Source organism: Muscardinus avellanarius (genome assembly GCF_963383645.1).
Source record: "Muscardinus avellanarius genome assembly, chromosome: 18".
NCBI classification, from domain to species: Eukaryota; Metazoa; Chordata; class Mammalia; order Rodentia; family Gliridae; genus Muscardinus; species Muscardinus avellanarius.
Genome location: NC_137804.1, coordinates 27,847,722 through 27,865,662, shown reverse-complemented (window position 1 = coordinate 27,865,662; position 17,941 = coordinate 27,847,722). Strand labels below are relative to the sequence as shown.

Here is a 17,941-nt window from a genome sequence, read left to right as displayed (position 1 = left end):
CCAGGAGCAGGGTTGAGGCCCACAGGAGAACCACCAAGACAAGGGCTTGCCCAAGGGGGTGAGCCATTTGCCAGGAGTCTTGAAAACCCAACAGCAGCCAATTGCTGCTGGCATTTCCAATCAGAAGTTCCTTTGAAGCAGCTGCTTGAACCTAAGAAAAACCAACACCCACTATAATCAGTGAGGTTTTCAAAGTAAACTGTTGAAAAAATTGTTTACAGAACATGAAATGGAAATGTGAAAATGGAAAATAAAAAATGTTAACCCACAAGTCGGCGCCAGTCGCTGCCATAGACTTCAAGTTCTGCTCTTTCTCTGCAGTTTAGGGGTGGCGCTCTCCAGAGGCCATGGGAAGTATTTCTTCCGTGGGAACGTGACCATCGAAGAAGGTAAGGTTGAGAGACCTTGGCGCTTCTATCTTGTGTTGTAGGAGGGGAGGCCTAGTGACAGCTATGAGTCTGATAAAGAATTCATTTGCTCTCCAAATCTCTGCCCAACCAGGTGTGGTGGTGCACACCTGTAATCTCAGTACTTGGGTGGTTGAGACAGGAGATCACAAGTTCTAGATCAGCCTCAGCAACTTGGAGAGACCCTGTTTCAAAATTAAAGAGGACTGCAAATATGTCTAGAAGGTAGAATTCCCTGAGATTCAATCCCCACTACCAAAAACAAAACAAAACTACACAAAACAAAACAAACAAATCTCTTTCCAATCCCTTGGGCATCTAACTCAAATAACTGCCTACTTAATGATTCCTTTGTTACCACTAGGTTTCAGAATGGCTGGAATCTGACCAATTGTGGCCTGACTTACATTTTAATTCATCTAAACTTTGCTTTAGTTCACAAAGTTGTTGTAACAACTCACAGGAATTATTCAATAGCTATATTCTTCTCATATGTAAATTTCAGTGGCAGAAATATACAAATTAGCACAAAAAGTCAAACCCAGAAGAAAGAACATGAAAAGAAAGGTACAGAAGGTTTAGTCTTCTATGCAGTTAAGACATACATTTCACTAGTGCTTCATGGCAGACCTGGCCTAAAGGCAGATGTGACCATTGAAGTGGTTTACAGAGGGCAGAAAAGGAAAGTAGCTCCTGTGGTTATCATCCTCTATCTTTATAAAGTAGGTGACCAGCAACTCCCCAGAAATGGTAGCAGTTGTCTTAGCTCTGTGAACTCTAAAATTGTTGTCACATACCCATTATCCTTTTGTCTTCTAACAACCCCACTAGTTCAGCAAAGTACCCTTTCTCATTGCCTTGAGCACACAGAGAGCACTGTGCCCCCCAGGGGTCTGGAGTGAGTCACTAGCTCAACCTGGGCTGAAGTTTTGCATCCTTGTGGAGAAGAAGATGGATCAGACCAGTACTATTTCTGGTGTCCTGAGGACACCCAAGAATAGGAAAAACAGTTACATGCCAAGCTTTAATTGGTGAGAGCCAGTGAAAAATGAATGTGCCAAGTGTCCAGAAGCTGACACACCATGGCTCACTCAGATGACAAAGCAAAGAAAGAAGGAGAATTATGGTCCCTGACATCCCAAGTTCCATAACTGGCCTTGTGCTTTACTTACTGCTGTTGTCCCTGCAGTGTTTCATAGGTGTTGGATTTGGTCTCCCGAGCGATCATGAGATGCTATGGGGCAGAGAATGCAGTAGAGGGGCTACCCATGGATTGGGCACAGTCCATTATGTGCCCACCAAAATCGTCGTGTGGTCTCTCCTTGAGAAAGCAGACAACTTTGTGAATTGGGCAAGATAATTTAGAGAAAGTATTCTCAGAGATTGTATATTAACATCTAGCATTTTCTGGCTCTATGGACTATATATGGCTCTGTGGACATCAGTGTTCAGGAAGTAAGGAAATTTATGTCCGAACCACCTGAGATCAAGCCGAGGAAACAGCTCACGGTCAGAACACCAGGAAGAGAGGTCACTAATGGACGACTGGCCTCTCACACGTCTGTTACCTTAGCCAGTCTTTCTAGATATGTGAGCTTGCATTTCTCGTTCCTGTCTTCCTCCTCCTCCCTCTCTCGTTTGCCCGCCCTGTCTCCTCTCCCCTCAGCACAGTTGGTTTGCATTGTTTCTTGGATCATGTTTTTGGTCACTATCTTGTTCCTGTATGTTCCACAGCTGTTGGGCTGAGCGGTCACATAGAATTTCAGAGCTAACTATAACCACCATGCAAGAAATTAGTTTGAATCCTCAGCAAGGGGGAGAGTGTCTGGTTATCCACACAAATGAGGTCAGATCTTCCTCTCTCTGTTGGTCCTCTGTAAATAAAAGGACTGACAGTCCTGCCAACTTCACTGAGTAATAGAGCCCAGGAAAGCTGCTTCCCCTTAGGCAGACTAGTAGAGGGTCTTGTCATTTCTCGGAGCCATCTCCTGATTATTGTTCTCTTCTGTTCTTGGAGTGGGAAGGAGTTTTAGGGATGGCAACCACATTTTTATAGGTTAGTCAATAAGGAACTCTTCTCTACAGAATATATAGATTTTTCATATGCCTTGCCAATGCCAAATACTAACAAGTTGAACAGGTAGCTTTTGCTCAAAAATGTAAAAAGTATAAGGAGTCAGCCAGGTGTGATGGCACACATCTCTAATCTCAGGACTTGGGAGACTGAGACAAGAAGATTGCAGGTTCGGAGCCAGCCTCAGCAACCCATGGAGGCCCTTAGCAACTTAGTGAGAATATAGGGCTGTGGGTAGAGCTCAGAGACAAAACATCCCTGGGTTTAATCCCCAATATTTAGCATTATTGTTGGCAATACCAGTAATTAATAGATGTGATTTTTTTGTCAGAAGGACCAAAATCAGAGGTGAGAGAATTAGAGAACAATTAACTTTCCTTAGTGTCTAGAAACTCAGAAAGAAGCAATAAAAAAGGCCTTGCTTTAGGGTCTTCTTTGTGGCCCTGTGATATATGTCCATAGAGAACTTTGTGCTTGAAAGTTGACCAAACTGAAAATATAAAAATACACAAAATTGACATTCCGAAGTCAAAAGTCCAACTCAGGGCCTCTGTGCTGACCACTCTTTTTATAGTGAGCACTTTCCCTGCGTCCACATGCCCCTTTTCCTTGCCTCCTTCAGATATTTGCTGAAAAGTCACTTTTTCGGCTGGGTGTGATGGTGCACGCCTATAATCCCAGTACTTTGGAGGCTAAGACAGGAGGATCACAGGTTCATGGCCAGCCTCAGCCACTCAGCGAGAATCTCAGCAACTTAATGAGATCCTTTTCAAAAATAAAACAAAATAAAATAAATAATAGGGCTGTCTGTAGGTGAGAGGTAGAATGCCCCTGGGCTCAATTCCCAGTGCCACACAAAAAAATTCACTTTCTCAGTGAAGCCTTCCCTGACCATCATTAGAATTGAGACTCTGAAATTTTTTTCTTTGCTTTCTCTATCTTTGTTCTATGTTCTTCTTTCCTTCACAGCCCTCACCACCAACTGACATACTGCATACAATTTGATTTTACCTACCCATTTCTTTTCTGTCACTAGAATTAAATATCATCAAAATAGTAATTTTTGTTTTGCTTTCTACAGTATTCTCATAGCCTATACTGGCACCTGGCATATAGCATATATTTAGTAAAAATATTGAAGAAGGAAGGAAAGGCAGAAGAAAGGATAAAATAAATCCATGGGAAAGGAAGGAAGAAATAAAAGGAAGGGAAAGGAAAGAGAGAAGGAGAAAAGAGAGGGAAGTGAACAATAGGAAAAGGAAAGGGATAGGGAGGGAGGGAGGGAGGAAGGAGAGAAAGGGGAGAAAGATTACATGGGCAGCTGGGTTGTCCTAGGCACCAATTCCTACCCAATTTAGCTATTTTGTAAAGTTTATGAGTTATACAATATTACAAGCATTGCATATGTTATAACTAAGAGTTGATATGATTTTCCCAAGGTCCTTCACCCAGTACATTCATTCAATTTATTTCACAATTCTTTGGAATCAAGCAAGATTGTGTAATAAGTAGAGTATTTCATTCTTTATTTTATATACCTGTATTGGGAAGGAAATTGGAGTCCTGAGTTGAGTGAGATATGATTAGTCATTTTGAAAACTGACTTCCTGAAACAGGCATGAGCTTTATCAGAGTGGCTGAGAGCATCCTTCAGAAGTGCATGTCTGGCTGGGCATGGTGGCCCACACTTGTAATCCCAGCATTTGGGAGACAGAGATGGGAGGATCGTGGATCGTGGACAGGCTCAGCTATTTAGCAAGACTCTTCACGCAACTCAGTGAGACCTTCTTTCAAAAAATAAAAAGACTAAAAATAGGACTGGAGGTGTAGCTTGGAGGTAGAATTCCCCTGGGTTCCATCCCCAGTACAAACAAACAAACAAAAAAAAAAAGAAATGCATGTCTGCTGACAGCACATTGAAATGAAGGCAAAAACAAATGCAAACAGAAAGAATAACTTCACTTTCCTTCTTTAGGAAAAATACTGAGAAGTGGTAAAGCTGGATCATGTGGTGGTTCTGTTCCTAGTCTTGTGAGGACCCTCCATACTGGTCTCCACAGTGGTTGCACTAACACTCTCACCAACAATGTATGAGAGTTTCTATTTCCCCACATCCTCACCAGCATTTGTTAGTGTCTGTATTCTTGATGATTGCCATTCTAACTGGAATTAGATGGAATCTCAGTGTAGTTTTGATTTTCATTTCTCTGACCGCTAATGAGGTTTAACATTTTTATACACTTATCAGTCATTTGTATTTCTTCTTTTGAGAAGTGTCTATTCAATTCTATTGCCCATTTTTGGTTGGGTTATTTGTTTACTATCCACCAGTTAAGGACATTATTATTTCTGTTTTGCATAAGAAGAAACTCAGATTTAGAAGAATAGCTTGCTGACATCACAAAGGGGTTAAATGTCCCAGTCCTGTCCCAAAATGGGGCTACTTGAGGCTCCAAAGTCAGTGCTTCTAGCTGCCCTATTAAGGAAAAGAAAGATGAGGAGGAGAAAGGAGAGAGAAGGGAACAGTAGGAAAAGGAAAAGGATGGGGAGGAAAGGAGGAAAGAGACTAACTGAGTTGTTGTTTTCCTTCAGGGAGTTAAGGTTTCCCTACATTGTCTGGTCAGGGAAGTTTTGAACAGAAAACTCATTCTTTTTTTTTTTTTTTTTTTTTTTTTTTTTTGCAGGTCTGGGGATGGAACCCAGGGGCATTCGACCTCTGAGCTTTATCCCCTGCCCTATTATTTTATTTTTTATTTTGAAACAGGGTCTCACTAAGTTGTGGAAGGCCTCACTAAGTAGCTGGGGCTGTCTGTGAGCCACGATCCTCCTGGTTCAGCCTCCCAAATGCTGGGATTACAAGCATGTGCCACCACGTCTGGCCCAACCATATTTTTTATTTATTTTGGAAACAGGGTCTCACTGAATTGCAAAGGGCCTTACAGGTGTAGCTGAGACTGGCCTTGAACTGTGGAACTGTGATCCTCCTGTCTCAGCATCACCAATATTGGGATTACAAACCTGTGCCACCATGCCCCCAGCTGAACTCATTCTTTTTGTCTGAAATCCCTGTCCTCAGGTAAATCCCTTGGGGGTTAATGTATATACTCAGCCAAGCTCACAGCCCTATCCTAGAATACCTGAAGCACACAGGAGAATGAAAGCTATACTTACTTATCAACCCTTTCCCCTTGACCTCCAGGTCTGCATGACTTAGAACACCCTGATGTGTCCTTGGCAGATGAATGGTAAGAGTCCAACAGTCTTTGGTTGGCATCGCTATTTATTGCTTTCTTTGGTTTCTGGTTGTTTGTGTTCCCTTGTCTAGTATTCCTGGTTGAAATGCAAAGGAAGAGAAAGCTGTAAATATTTACATGCTCTGTTTCGGGCCCTGTCATGTCCTTAGGTCCTACTGCAACACTGACCTGCACCCTGAGCACCGCCATCTGTCTCAATTAGAAGCCATTAAGCTCTACCTCAAAGGCAAAGAGCCTCTGCTCCAGTGTGAGTGTGCTTGCAAGGGCATCCCTGTGTGCATGTGGAAGGGTGGAGATGCTGAACTCAAAATCATCATCATCATTATTATTTTGCCTTGTTCTACAGATAAACTTTGCTTTAGCAGAAACTGTCAGACACATTAAATCCAGCCAACTATCTGTTTTCTGTAGGAACAGGAGAAAGAACATCAGTTACCATAAATCACACACAAGTCCTCACCCTAGTTTATTAGCCCTTTCCATCAGATTTGTCTCCTGACTAAACCTTCCAGTCAAGCAACTGAATAGGATGGCAGTGTTAGATCTGGGAAGGCACTGCAAATATTTGCTCATCCAGATCCCTTAGTTTACAGACCAGAAACAGGCAGGGAATAAGATTATCTGACATATATGTAATCTATGACTCCTTCTCCAGGAGTAGGGTTACCACCAGCAGCCCATGTTGCCCCTCATGGCAGCATATATCCACTTGTTCTCCTCCTCCTGGGGAGCTCAGGGAAGGAGGAAGGGCCAGAGAGCTCGAGAGGAGCAGCAGGACTGGACGCTCCCCCAGGTCTGGGGCAGCCATTACACTATCACAGGATAGTTCTAGGAGCTGCATTTTGAGTAGGTGGAAGCTCACCAAAAATACGCATGGCACCTGCTGCCCCTCTAGGCAGCGCGACTTTTTCAACGATGTGAAAGTGCTTGCCATGTGTTATAGAACAACCACAGTGGTCCCATGACAGGTGTAAGGAGATGATCCAGCTCCAGATTGGCATTTTCCTGGAACAGACACTCTGTGGTAGGGAAAGGATCAGATGGACATCATATGAGTCCAGTTTTTAAAATTTTTCTTTGAATTTTAATGATATACATACATATAGATAGATAGAGATGCATAGAGATAATTAATGCATTTTAAGCTTCCATTCAGCTTCTTTTAGTTACCATTCAGCTTTGTAACATTTTGGCATATTTGCTTCAGGTACTTTTAAAGGAATGAAACATTATAGATAGTATGGAAGCTCTGTGTATTCCCACCATGTCCCAATTCTCTCTCAGAGAGAATGACCATCCTATATTTGTTGATTATTCCCATATCTCTTATACTATTACTAATGTATATCCATAAATAATATGTAGCATTATGTTCATAATTTTATATTAAATATCATTTTCAGAGTGAGCACACCTCATCCAAAAATCTGAAATCTACATTACTATTAACATGAAACTTGAGTGCCAATAAGATGCCACAGCGGAAAATTCCACATCACAAAATTTTGTTTGATGTACAAAATTATTTAGAATATTGCACAAAATTATATACAACTATATGTGAGATATATATATATATATATATATGGAAGATAAAATGAATTTTGCATTTGCACTTGGATCTTATCCCTAATATACTTCATTATGTATGTGTAATATTCCAAAATTTCCCAAGACCTGAAATCTAAAATACTTCTGGTCCCAAGCATTTAAGATAAGAGATACTCAACCTATACATATAATATGTGGTATAATATTATATTATAATTTAATAATATATGTATATATTATTATCTATTATAATAATGTATTATGTATTATAATAATATATAGTATAATATCATTGCATGCAATATTGTAATACATATATACAATTCATTTTCACTCATATTTTTGAAATTTATTTGTGCTCATGATTTAGCTCTATTGTGTTTGGATTACTACTGTATAGAGTTATAGAATTTAAAAAAAGGATTATAGAATTCTACCACAAAGCAGTGGCATACACCTATAATCTCAGCACTTAGGAGGCTGAGATGGGAAGATCTCAGGTTCAAGACCAGCATGCAATAATTTAGCAATACTTATTTCAAATTCAAAGTAAATAAATAAATAAATAAATAAATAAATAAATAAGGCCGGATTGTAGCTCAGTGGTAGAATACTCCTGGGTTCTATCCCCCATATCCTGAAAAAAGAACTCCCCTACATATCTGTATCTCTAACCATTGTCTTTTGATGTTGAGTTAAGTCTTCCGGTTTCTACTTTTTAGCAAATTCCTTAATGGTTTTTGCCCCCAGCAAAGGTGAGGACTGGCTTGCCCCAGGGGCTTATTAGATGTTCTCCTCTGCTGAGGAATGGGACAGCTGTAGAAAGCCTCTTTCAGATTGATGAGCTCCCTTGAATTCATTGGCCTCTTCCACAAAGCTCTACCAAGAGTACCTTTGGAGCCAGGCATGGTAGCACATGTCTGTAATGCCAGTACTTGGGAGGCTAAGACAGGAGGATAACAGGTTTGAGGACCAGAAACTTAGGAACACCCGGTTGCAAAACAAAAACATAAAAATGGTTAGGGTTGTAGCTTGGTGGTAGAATGCCCCTGGGTTTGATCCTCAGTACCCGTCCTCATATTTATTAAGTCATAGTACCCTTTCCCATCTTCAGTTGACTGAGGGCAGGATGCTGAATGATTGCAGGTTGTAGAGAATAGGGTTGAGGAAGACTGGGAGAACTGATTCCTAAATAGTACTGGTTACAATTCTCCTAGTCTGAGTGTCAGGATGCTGGTCCATGCCATGAACTACTTGATGGGAAGAGACAGCAGAATACAGAAGTATGAGTTAACCAAGCTTCTCAATTTCCTATCATCTAATACCAAAGCTTTGGGGCCCCTGGTATTATTGGCATATCAGATGTCAGTGATATTTCATATTTTCTGCTAGTGGGAGGTTAACTTATAAAGCCACACTCTCACCATGTGAAAAAGTTACCTGCAGATACTGCAAAATGAGCTGGTGATTACCTCTCTGCCCCAACTTGGGGCCTGGCCAAAGCTGAGTTTTCTTCTGTCCTTCCCAACAGGTGATAAAGAATTGATCCAAGAAGTCCTCTTTGATGCGGTGGTGAGCGCCCCCATCGAAGCATACTGGACCAGCCTGGCTCTCAACAAATCCGAGTAAGTGGTTACATGTGTCCCTGTTCATGGCCGTTTCCTCACCAATACTCCAAAATATGGTTATGGTTTAAAGAACTAAACTCTTTTAGGAGCCTGGTGTTAAAGTTCTTTAATTTTCCCCCAAGCTCTAAACCACAGAGCAAGAGCACATTAGTGGCACGGGCTTGGACAGCAAGCTCCTAGGGTTGACATGTAATTTGTTTGAGTTTGAACATTACATGAAATTCGGTATGCCGAGGTAGGGTGATTTTGGGGGGGCGGTGGAGAGCGTTTCCTGACTAGCCACAGCATCCTCTGCTTCACAGTCTGGAGGGAACTTGGGATCCAGGCCAGTCTAGGTTGGGAGCAGAGCAGGGAAGCTGGAGTATGTTTTAGTAGGGTGTCAGATATATCCCTGAGGTTTTATTTTTAAAGTGGAATGTGTGGGAAGGGTATGGGGAAGTCAGTGGTAGTTGATATCAAAGACCAAGTCTAGAACTGTCTTAGCAGCTTTTTATTATCTCATTACCATTATTGTTTTTGCAAGTAGGCTATTAAAGTATAAAAGTCAGAGGAAAAGTCATTCCTTGTTCCATATACCTTCATATGATATGGTGTCAAACTCTCTCCACTTTGTAATTCTTCATTAGTTTTTCTCATTGTTTCATCTTTTCTCATTTTCATTCATGTATCATTGTCATTCTGTTCACATTTTCATCCATGTATCTATTTGCTCATCATGTATTGAGTGTTTGTCTTTTGTGTGCACAGAGCCAAGTGGTGGTATAATGGAGGGAACCCAGAGATAGGGGATTCATGTCATCATGGTACCGATGGTATATATAGTGAGTGTTGTTGTTAAGAATTGTGATAACTGTTTTGAAGGAAAAGTAAAGGTGCATAGAGTGTAACAAGAGCTAGAGTTGGGGGAGCAGGCACTATTCAAGGATTTGTGTGCATTCCAGGAAGATGGGACAGCATTTGCAAAGGCTTCAAGGTGAGAAAGTACTTGACACAATTGAAGAATTTAAAGGTCAATACAGTTAAAGTGTGGAGTAGACTCTGGATGATGTCAGGAGATGAGGCTGCAGATGGGCCAGGTGGTTTAGGATTTAGAAGGCAGATTGAATATTATGGATTTTATAATCAGAGTATTGGAATATCATTGAAGCATTTTAAGAAAGGGATGGATGTAATCAGATTTTCATTCTTAAGAAAAATGATCTAATCCTTTGTGGAGACCAGAGTATAATGGAATAAGAACCATAGTATAGGCTCCTATAGCATTCATTCTAAGGGATGTGACATTTGCACCAAGCAGTGGACACAGAGAGAAGAGGTCCATATGTGGCCTACTCCAGGTTTTAAGACTCACAGGACAAGATGATGCATTAGTTGTGTGGGGTGGGGACGCCAAGCCATCAAATGCATTCCCAGATTTACATCTTGAGCATATAGAAGATGGTGCTGTTTGCTAGCATAGGAAATACTTGAGTGAGGATCTTGCTTGGGGCTGGCTGTGACCAGGGACCCTTCCAGACACAGCAGCTTAAGATGGCTGGAAGTCTCCCAAGTGGATATGTCAGGCAGGCAGTATAGCATGTGAGACTGGTGCTCCAAAGAGAGACTGCCATTTTCATTATATTTTGGGATGTCCTGCTTACCTACATAGATCTTTTTCTTGAAAGATTGGGAAAGATTCACACTCTTTCCTAGGAATGTTTTCTCTAGTGAATGTGAAATTGTTTCAGGCACTCCTGAACCTAGGGCGAAGATTGCTGAATCATTCCTAACACATGCTAAAAATTTTTTAAATGGTAGCTTGCTTTGTAGTCCACATCTGTAACTGATTGGATAGCCCAGCTTTCCAATTTGATGTAGGCTACAAGCAGAAATAAATGCATCATGTTAGTTTTTATTGACCCCTTAAATACCTACAGGAAGTATTGGCTACCTTGATACCATCAAAAACCAAGTAACTAAATGATCATATATTGAAGGTGACACCTGTGTTTTTTGGATCAAATTGCTACTAGCATCTGGACAGAGAAGCAAACTCAAGAATTGCCATTATCTTCATACTTTAAGTATAGGATGAATTGTGTTTGTGGGGGAAAGCCATTGGCTTTTTCCAAAGGAGAAATGGACATTGTGGATATCCCAAAGAATATGTGCAAACAAAGTTTGCCTTGGAAGTTTAAACAACATTGTGTTTCATAAAATTTCAAGTTCTTTTTTCTTGCTAAAACCATTCTTAGAGTTCCTGTGGATGGCATCCTACATCCTATTTGAAGAAACGTTTTTTAATTCATTTTTTCTGGGATTGATGGTTAGAATAAAGCCTCCGATCTGGACTCTGTGGAAGTCAGATTTCATCCCATCTGTATCAAGTTTCAGGCTGTACGATGGTGCTATCTTGGTTCAGTGACAAGTTGTTCTTTTCCTGTCATGGAAGATTCTGCTAAGAGTCTCCAAACCAGGGATAGACTTGATAGAGCCGGGCATGGTGGCACACCCTTGTAATCTTAATACTTGGGAGACTGAGACAGGAGGATCACAGATTTATAGCCAGCCTCAGCAACTTAGTGAGGCCCTCTACAACTTAGTGAGACACTATTTCAAATAAAAAATAAACAAAAATAGGTCTCGAGATGTAGCTCAAAGATAGAATGCCCCTGGGTTCAATCCCTAGTGATACCCCCCTCCTAAACAGAATAAATGTGATAGTATCCAGGCAAAAAGCCAGTCTTAAGGACTTTCCCCCTCTCTTTAAAGTTCTTATTATCCTCAGGCTGCTATCTCTGAACTGGTACCCAAAACTTTGAGATAAAGATGTGTTTATAGTTGAAAGTGTGTTTCCTTGTGCTGATTTTGTTGGCAGGGAAGTATCACCATGAAAACTTTTGTAAGGGATGAGTTTGCTTCCTGCACTTGGTGTGTCATGCGTATGCACCTGCATAGGTGCACGGGTTGTGCATTCCTTTAATTTCTTTTAAAGTTCAGGTTTCAGAGATCCTGTCTTGTAAAATATTCTGTAAGTCTTGAAGTGCAGAAACTCTTATCTGCTTACTGTCTAGCATGTCAGTATATCGCTGTGATGTCTGCTGTTCTGTTTCAGGAATTCTGACAAGGGCGTGGAGGTCGCTTTCCTTGGCACCCGTACTGGCCTCTCAAGAATCAACCTGTTTGTAGGGGCTGAGCAGCTGACCAATCAGTAAGTAGGAGAGATGCTCTGTAGGGGCCCAGTGAGCTCCCAAAATGGGAAATTCAAAGGGAAACTTATTTCACTTCTCAATTCCACCACTTCTAGGAACAAAGCTCAGGCTACCCCAGTGCCTGATGTGATTTCTCCTCTTTATTCTTCCATGCTCACTTGCCGGGTGGCCACTCCACAACCTATTGTTCCTCATGCTTGTTGGCTTCTGTCCACTGTCCTGGGGTTCTCTTCCGCATAGCAAGTTATTTCAGAATTGGGAGATGATGTGGCTCCTGCAGGACCAGGCAGAGGGAGGAAGTGCTGGTCTCCTGGTGAAAGTCCCTGGGCATTCAGCTGCCCTGCAGCGAGGCTCAGGAATTTCTACCTATTGCTCTTGGTTATTTATTTGTCTATGTTTTAATAAACCTCTGAGCCTCTGTGCTTAGCCTGAAAGACCACAGAGCCCACAGTGAATTCTCTGGAGGTGCTGAGGTTGACAGTGTTCCATTGCACTTCCAAGAAGACCCATGGGCCAATGACAAAGAACAGCTGTCACCTGGGTGAGTCTGACACCAGGTCCAACTCCTGTGTCTTCAGAGCTACCCACCCTCCACTCATCAAATGGGTAAACAGTCCAAAGGCTTTTCTGGGCCTGTTAATAAGTTTTCTCAATTTCTCCTCTTGACACAAGAGGCTAGGGACAAATGGATGCTGACATTACTGAGAACCTCCTGTACCCTGACCTTTAGGGTACCAGGGGTGAATAACCAAGTCACAGGCTGCTCACCAATTTGAAATGGGTTGATCTGTTGAGGCCCAAGGAAGAGATGCTCCTGACCCCTTCAGCCCCAGTTCAGCAACACTGCATCTGTTAGATGAAACCCTGACACCAATCAGAGAACCTTGCAAAACAAAGACCAGAAAATGGCAGATGGAACCGTTTTTAGATGTTTTGGGAGACCAGCTTTCCTATTTCCATCCCAAGGATTTTGCTTTCTCAGTATTTTATCATTTATAAAGTTCAATATCATTACAACTTGATTTTTAAGCTGGTTTTAGTGTTTTACCCCGACACAAGTCTTTTTTCAGAGGGCAAAGTCCTAGGAAGAACTAGAAGTACTGAGTCACACATTTCCCTCTCCAGTAATTACGGAGGGTGAAGGGAGATGCAGGAATAGATTTGTTAGTTCTTAGAGAGGAAAGCTGTTACTGGTGTTGTGATGACCACAAGCAAACAAGAAAAGCAAGAAAAACAAAATTCAATAATGTGTTAGTTGCCACCCTGTATCATCGTGGTAGATTTAAGATGTAGGACCACGTTTTGGAATGCTGGGGTGTGTACCTGGCCCGTCGCACACATATGCTTTCTCTTTGTTCATCTGAAAAGTGAGGGTTATGCTCTTCTTTGGCTATTATGAGGATTAAAAACACTTTGGCTGATGCCAGGAGTGGTGGCGTGTGCTTGTAATCCCCGCTTGGGAGGTGGAGACAAGAGGATCGTGCGCTGGCTTAAGAGACCCTGTTTCCAAATTTTAAAAAAGTATAAAATAGGTCTGGGAGTGTAGCCTGGAGGTAGAAGGGTTTCCAGGAACCCAGTGCCACCAAAAAATAAATAAATAAAATAAAAACACTATGACTAGAAAACAGCTTTAGGAAGTGAACAGTGCCTACAACTGGAAGTTCTCTTCCTCGGAGTGCTGCTGTGACCCAGGGTGTGTGCTCACTGACTTTCTGGTAGGATAGATAATTCTTCTGCCTTCCAGAAACTTGTAGTACTGATTCATGTGAAGGCACCTTGACATCTGTTGTCTTAGGGTCTTTTACCTGCTGTCGCTGCAACCCCTTACCCTCCTACCCCTATCAACTAGCACTAATTGAGATCCAGCTATCTGGATATATCCTCTAAGCCTGAGATGGAAAGGTTTTAAAATTTCTAATTTTTTAATTTTGCTTTTGACTAGGGCATAAAAGAAAGAGCTCAAAGTATTTGGCAGAGGCCGGGCGTGGTGGCGCACGCTTATAATCCCCGCGCTTGGGAGGCAGAGACAGGAGGATCGTGCAGGTTCGAAGCCAGCCGTGCACGCTGGCTTAGGAGACCCTGTTTCCAAATTTAAAAAATGTAAAAATAGGTCTGGGAGTGTAGCCCGGAGGTAGAAGGGCTTCCAGGAACCCCAGTACCACCAAAAAAAAAAAACGTATTTGGCAGAGGACTTAGTAATGCAAAGTTCCTAGTCTAAAAGTAACTTGTACCATCAGTCTCTGGTGCTGAGACCCATTTCAGCCCTACCAACCATTTGGAAGTAGGTGAGTCATGCTCATGGCCTTTATGACTTAGCCACCATTCTCAGCCCAGGAGTATTCTTCTGAACTACAACCTCATCCTTTTAGTTTTTATTTTGAAACAGGGTCTTGCTAAGTCACTGCACTCTGAAATCCTGCTGTCTCAGCCACCCATGTACTGCAATTACAGGCATGGGCCACCAGCTCCTCATCCCCTATATTAATGATATATTCTGTGCCTTCAAAGGACCTCTTGTACAAGTAAGCATACAGTGTCTCGTGATGTTAGCTTCACAGTTAGGTGCTGGTCTCTGCAGACTGAAGTTTTATAGATGACCACGTCACATCTTCTACTTGAACAAAGAGAACAAAAAGAACTTTTGACTTCAACAATCCATATATTTTAGATCATTTTCAGACCTTATAGGCCCTTTTACATATGGCTTTTTATAATACAGACAGCAGTAATCCTCGTTTGTGCGTCATTATTTTTATTCCCATTGCGTAGATGAGTAAGTGAAGGCTCAGAGACTCACTCACCCGAAGTCACTCAACTCTACCCAGAACCCAGACCTGCCTTAGACAGTACCACAGTAGCCCCTGGGATCCAGAAGTAGGCTTTCCTCTTACTCAGAATGGACTTGCTTCCTGAAGAACATTTTTGGGATTCTGTAGAGTCAGATCTCTCTTTCCCGCTTCCTCCTGAGTCACTGTTAGGCAGTTGACAAGGGTCTCTGAGGTTTCCTGGCCAACTGACACTTTCACGTTAGCACCAAAACTGATGGAGATCAAGCACTGCCAGCTTCTGTTTGCTACCCTGAGTGAAGCATTCTGGACTTACTGTCTCATATCTCCACTGAGACCAGCAGTGGAAGCAAGGAGTGCCTCATACCTTCTCACCAACCCATCTAACATAACTCACTAGCACCATGAGCTTCTACAGTAAAAGGGTGTTTCTTACCTGTGGCTGTGTGCATCTCACCACCAAAGATGCCACACATGGGCAAAAACGCCTTCTCTTCAGCCATGCCATGCTCAAGGCCCAGCATGGACCACTACTGCTGCTCTCATTATGGAATGGAACACAGAGGCTCCCTCCCAGCTGTCCAAGTCAGGCTTATGTAGGATCACACATCTAAAGAAGAAATGCAAGAGATAAATGTCACTATATGTGAAGCCTGATGATTTTAGAACCAGGAAACATTACCACCACGAAGCATAGCAGTGCCAGCTTGCAGGAAGCCTGAAAGTTCCTGCCCCTAGCGTTCTGTATAGCAGGGGGAATCTGTATACCTTCTGCGTCCTGCTCATAACTCCTAAGTTGATCTCTGGATGAGAGCAGAGTATTCTCACCAATTTCCTTTTTGGTACTAAGGATTTGACCCAGGGTCATTCTACCACCAGACTATACCTCCAGCCCCTTTTTATTTTGAAACAAGGTCTTGCTAAGTTACTGCAGCTGGCCTCGAATTTGTCATCCTCCTGTCTCAGCCTCTCAATACTGGAATTACAGACATGCACCACCACACCCAGTACAAATGCTAGCATCCATGCTCTACCATGCCATTGTGATCTGTGATGGCAACTTCTAATAGCACAAAAATTGTATGGAAGCATTAACACATTAGAAAAATTGTAAAGGAAGGTGGCCATATTGCTTAGGGAATGTGAATAAATTGGGAACTATAAGAAAAATATAGATGAGATATAGGAAATTGTCTTTAATACTTGAGGAGCTCTTGTGGAGAGGTGAGATTTGATTCATCCTGTGACTGTTAAGCATATATTGAGTGCCTGGACTGAGGATATTGAGAATACCCTCAATAGAGGAATATCTGAAGTCTTTGCCCTTAGAGAAGAACTAGATATGCTAGTATAACTTACAGGGAGGCAAATGTCAGAGCTATTTAAGAACTTTGAGGGTGGCATCCAAGCACGTGGCTTTCTCTTGAAGGAGTAGGCTCTACTTCTTTGGCTATAGTCAAGGGAATACTGGTTGGCCATCCCCTAAAACTATAGAATGCTTTTCTGAATTGAATGCCAAGTTCATAAAACCAACTACAGTCCATTTGCTCCAACTCCACGCTGCAAATTGCTGTATTGAAAGTGGTCCCATTTTTGTTCAGCTGATAGCCTTATTCTTACCTATGCATTGTTCTCGCATCGGTCTCCCCTTCTGCAAGAGCCCAGCTCAGTGTGGACTAGTCAGGGAGACATGCCCTTGCCCCGAGTTGTTCCATATTAGTCAGATAAGACTCTCAAGTACTGGAGAGTAAACGTGGCTTCTCAGTGGCAAGTGAAGTCAGCAGACACTCACTGGGACTGTTACAGCAGCCCCTACCTTACGCTGAGGGGGTCTGTCCCAAGACCCTCAGAAAATGCCTGGCACTGGATAGCTAAGCCCAAAACTCTAGGTATGAAATACCTATGTGCCTCCTATGATAATGTTTAATTTATAAACTAAGCATACAAGATTAGCAACACTGGCATAATAAAGTAAAAATTATACAATTGTTATAATTGGATTATAATTGTTATAATTGTTTCATTTAGCTTTTATAATAAAAGCCATGTGAATGTGTGCTCATACTCCCTCGCTCTCCCTGTCTCTAAATATCTTTCTTTGTGTGTATGATGCTGGGGATTGAATCCAAGAGCATTCGACCTCCTACCTATACCCCCAGCCATATTTTGTTTTTTATTTTGAGATAACATCTTGCTGAGTTGCTGAGAGTTTCACTAAGTTGCTGAGGCTGCCTCAAACCTGCAATCCTTCTGTCTCAGCCTCCCAAGTACTGTAATTACAAGCATGTACCACCCACCTGGCTTCAAAATCTCTTATTGTTTGTACTCACCCATCTTGTTCTTGTGATGCTGTGAGATCATGCAGAGCCTTCGTGATGAAATGAAGCGATGTGAGGGACGTTGGCATGGTAACGACCTCAGGCCACTGTGTAAGGGGCACTTGAACACAAGCACTGTGATACCACTCGAGTCAATCTGATAATTGAGTGACCACTAAGTGACTGGCAGGCAGGTAGTGTACAGAGCCTGGAGATACTAACAAAGGGGACAGTTCATATCCTGAGTGGGTTGGTATGGCACAGCAAGCAATTTTCCTATGACACTTGAAATGGCGCACTTTTGAAAACTTACGAATTTTTTTCCCCTGCAATTTTCCATTTACCGATTTGTCTGTGGTTGACCACCAGTTTCTGGAATCCCAGAAAGAAAAACTACAGATAAGGAAAGATTACTATATCTTTAAGGCTCTGAGAAGGGATACACAGATGCGAGCAAAGCTGCTGTTCACAGAGATGTTGGGAAGCTTGTGGAGGAGGCATGACAATTGTGTGGGAAGGAAGGCAACTCGGGAGTGGTGGAGCCGTGGAGCCCCAGGGTGGGCCAAGAGCTGCCACATGTTTCTCTGGATTTGGGAGGTAGAGGTATCTTGTAGGGTATTTAAAATTCAAAATTTCTAAAGAATAAATTTTTAATTTATTAATTTTTAATTTATTATGCCATTGTTGTTCATTTTTAATTTATTCATCATAAAAAAGGTAAGTTGAGGTGAG

At 42.0% G+C, this 17,941-nt stretch overlaps 1 protein-coding gene across 1 annotated transcript in view; it reads left to right on the top strand.

Moving 5' to 3' along the window:
• Positions 1–17,941, top strand: part of CACNA2D3 (calcium voltage-gated channel auxiliary subunit alpha2delta 3) — a gene marked incomplete at both ends in the record, with an annotated part of 933,053 nt that overhangs the window by 730,787 nt on the left and 184,325 nt on the right. The window contains 5 exons of the mRNA XM_080715370.1: positions 322–389; positions 5,681–5,726; positions 5,885–5,982; positions 8,818–8,911; positions 12,009–12,104. Of these exons, the coding sequence (XP_080571496.1) occupies positions 322–389; positions 5,681–5,726; positions 5,885–5,982; positions 8,818–8,911; positions 12,009–12,104 (402 nt within the window). The remainder of the gene's footprint in view (positions 1–321; positions 390–5,680; positions 5,727–5,884; positions 5,983–8,817; positions 8,912–12,008; positions 12,105–17,941) is intronic.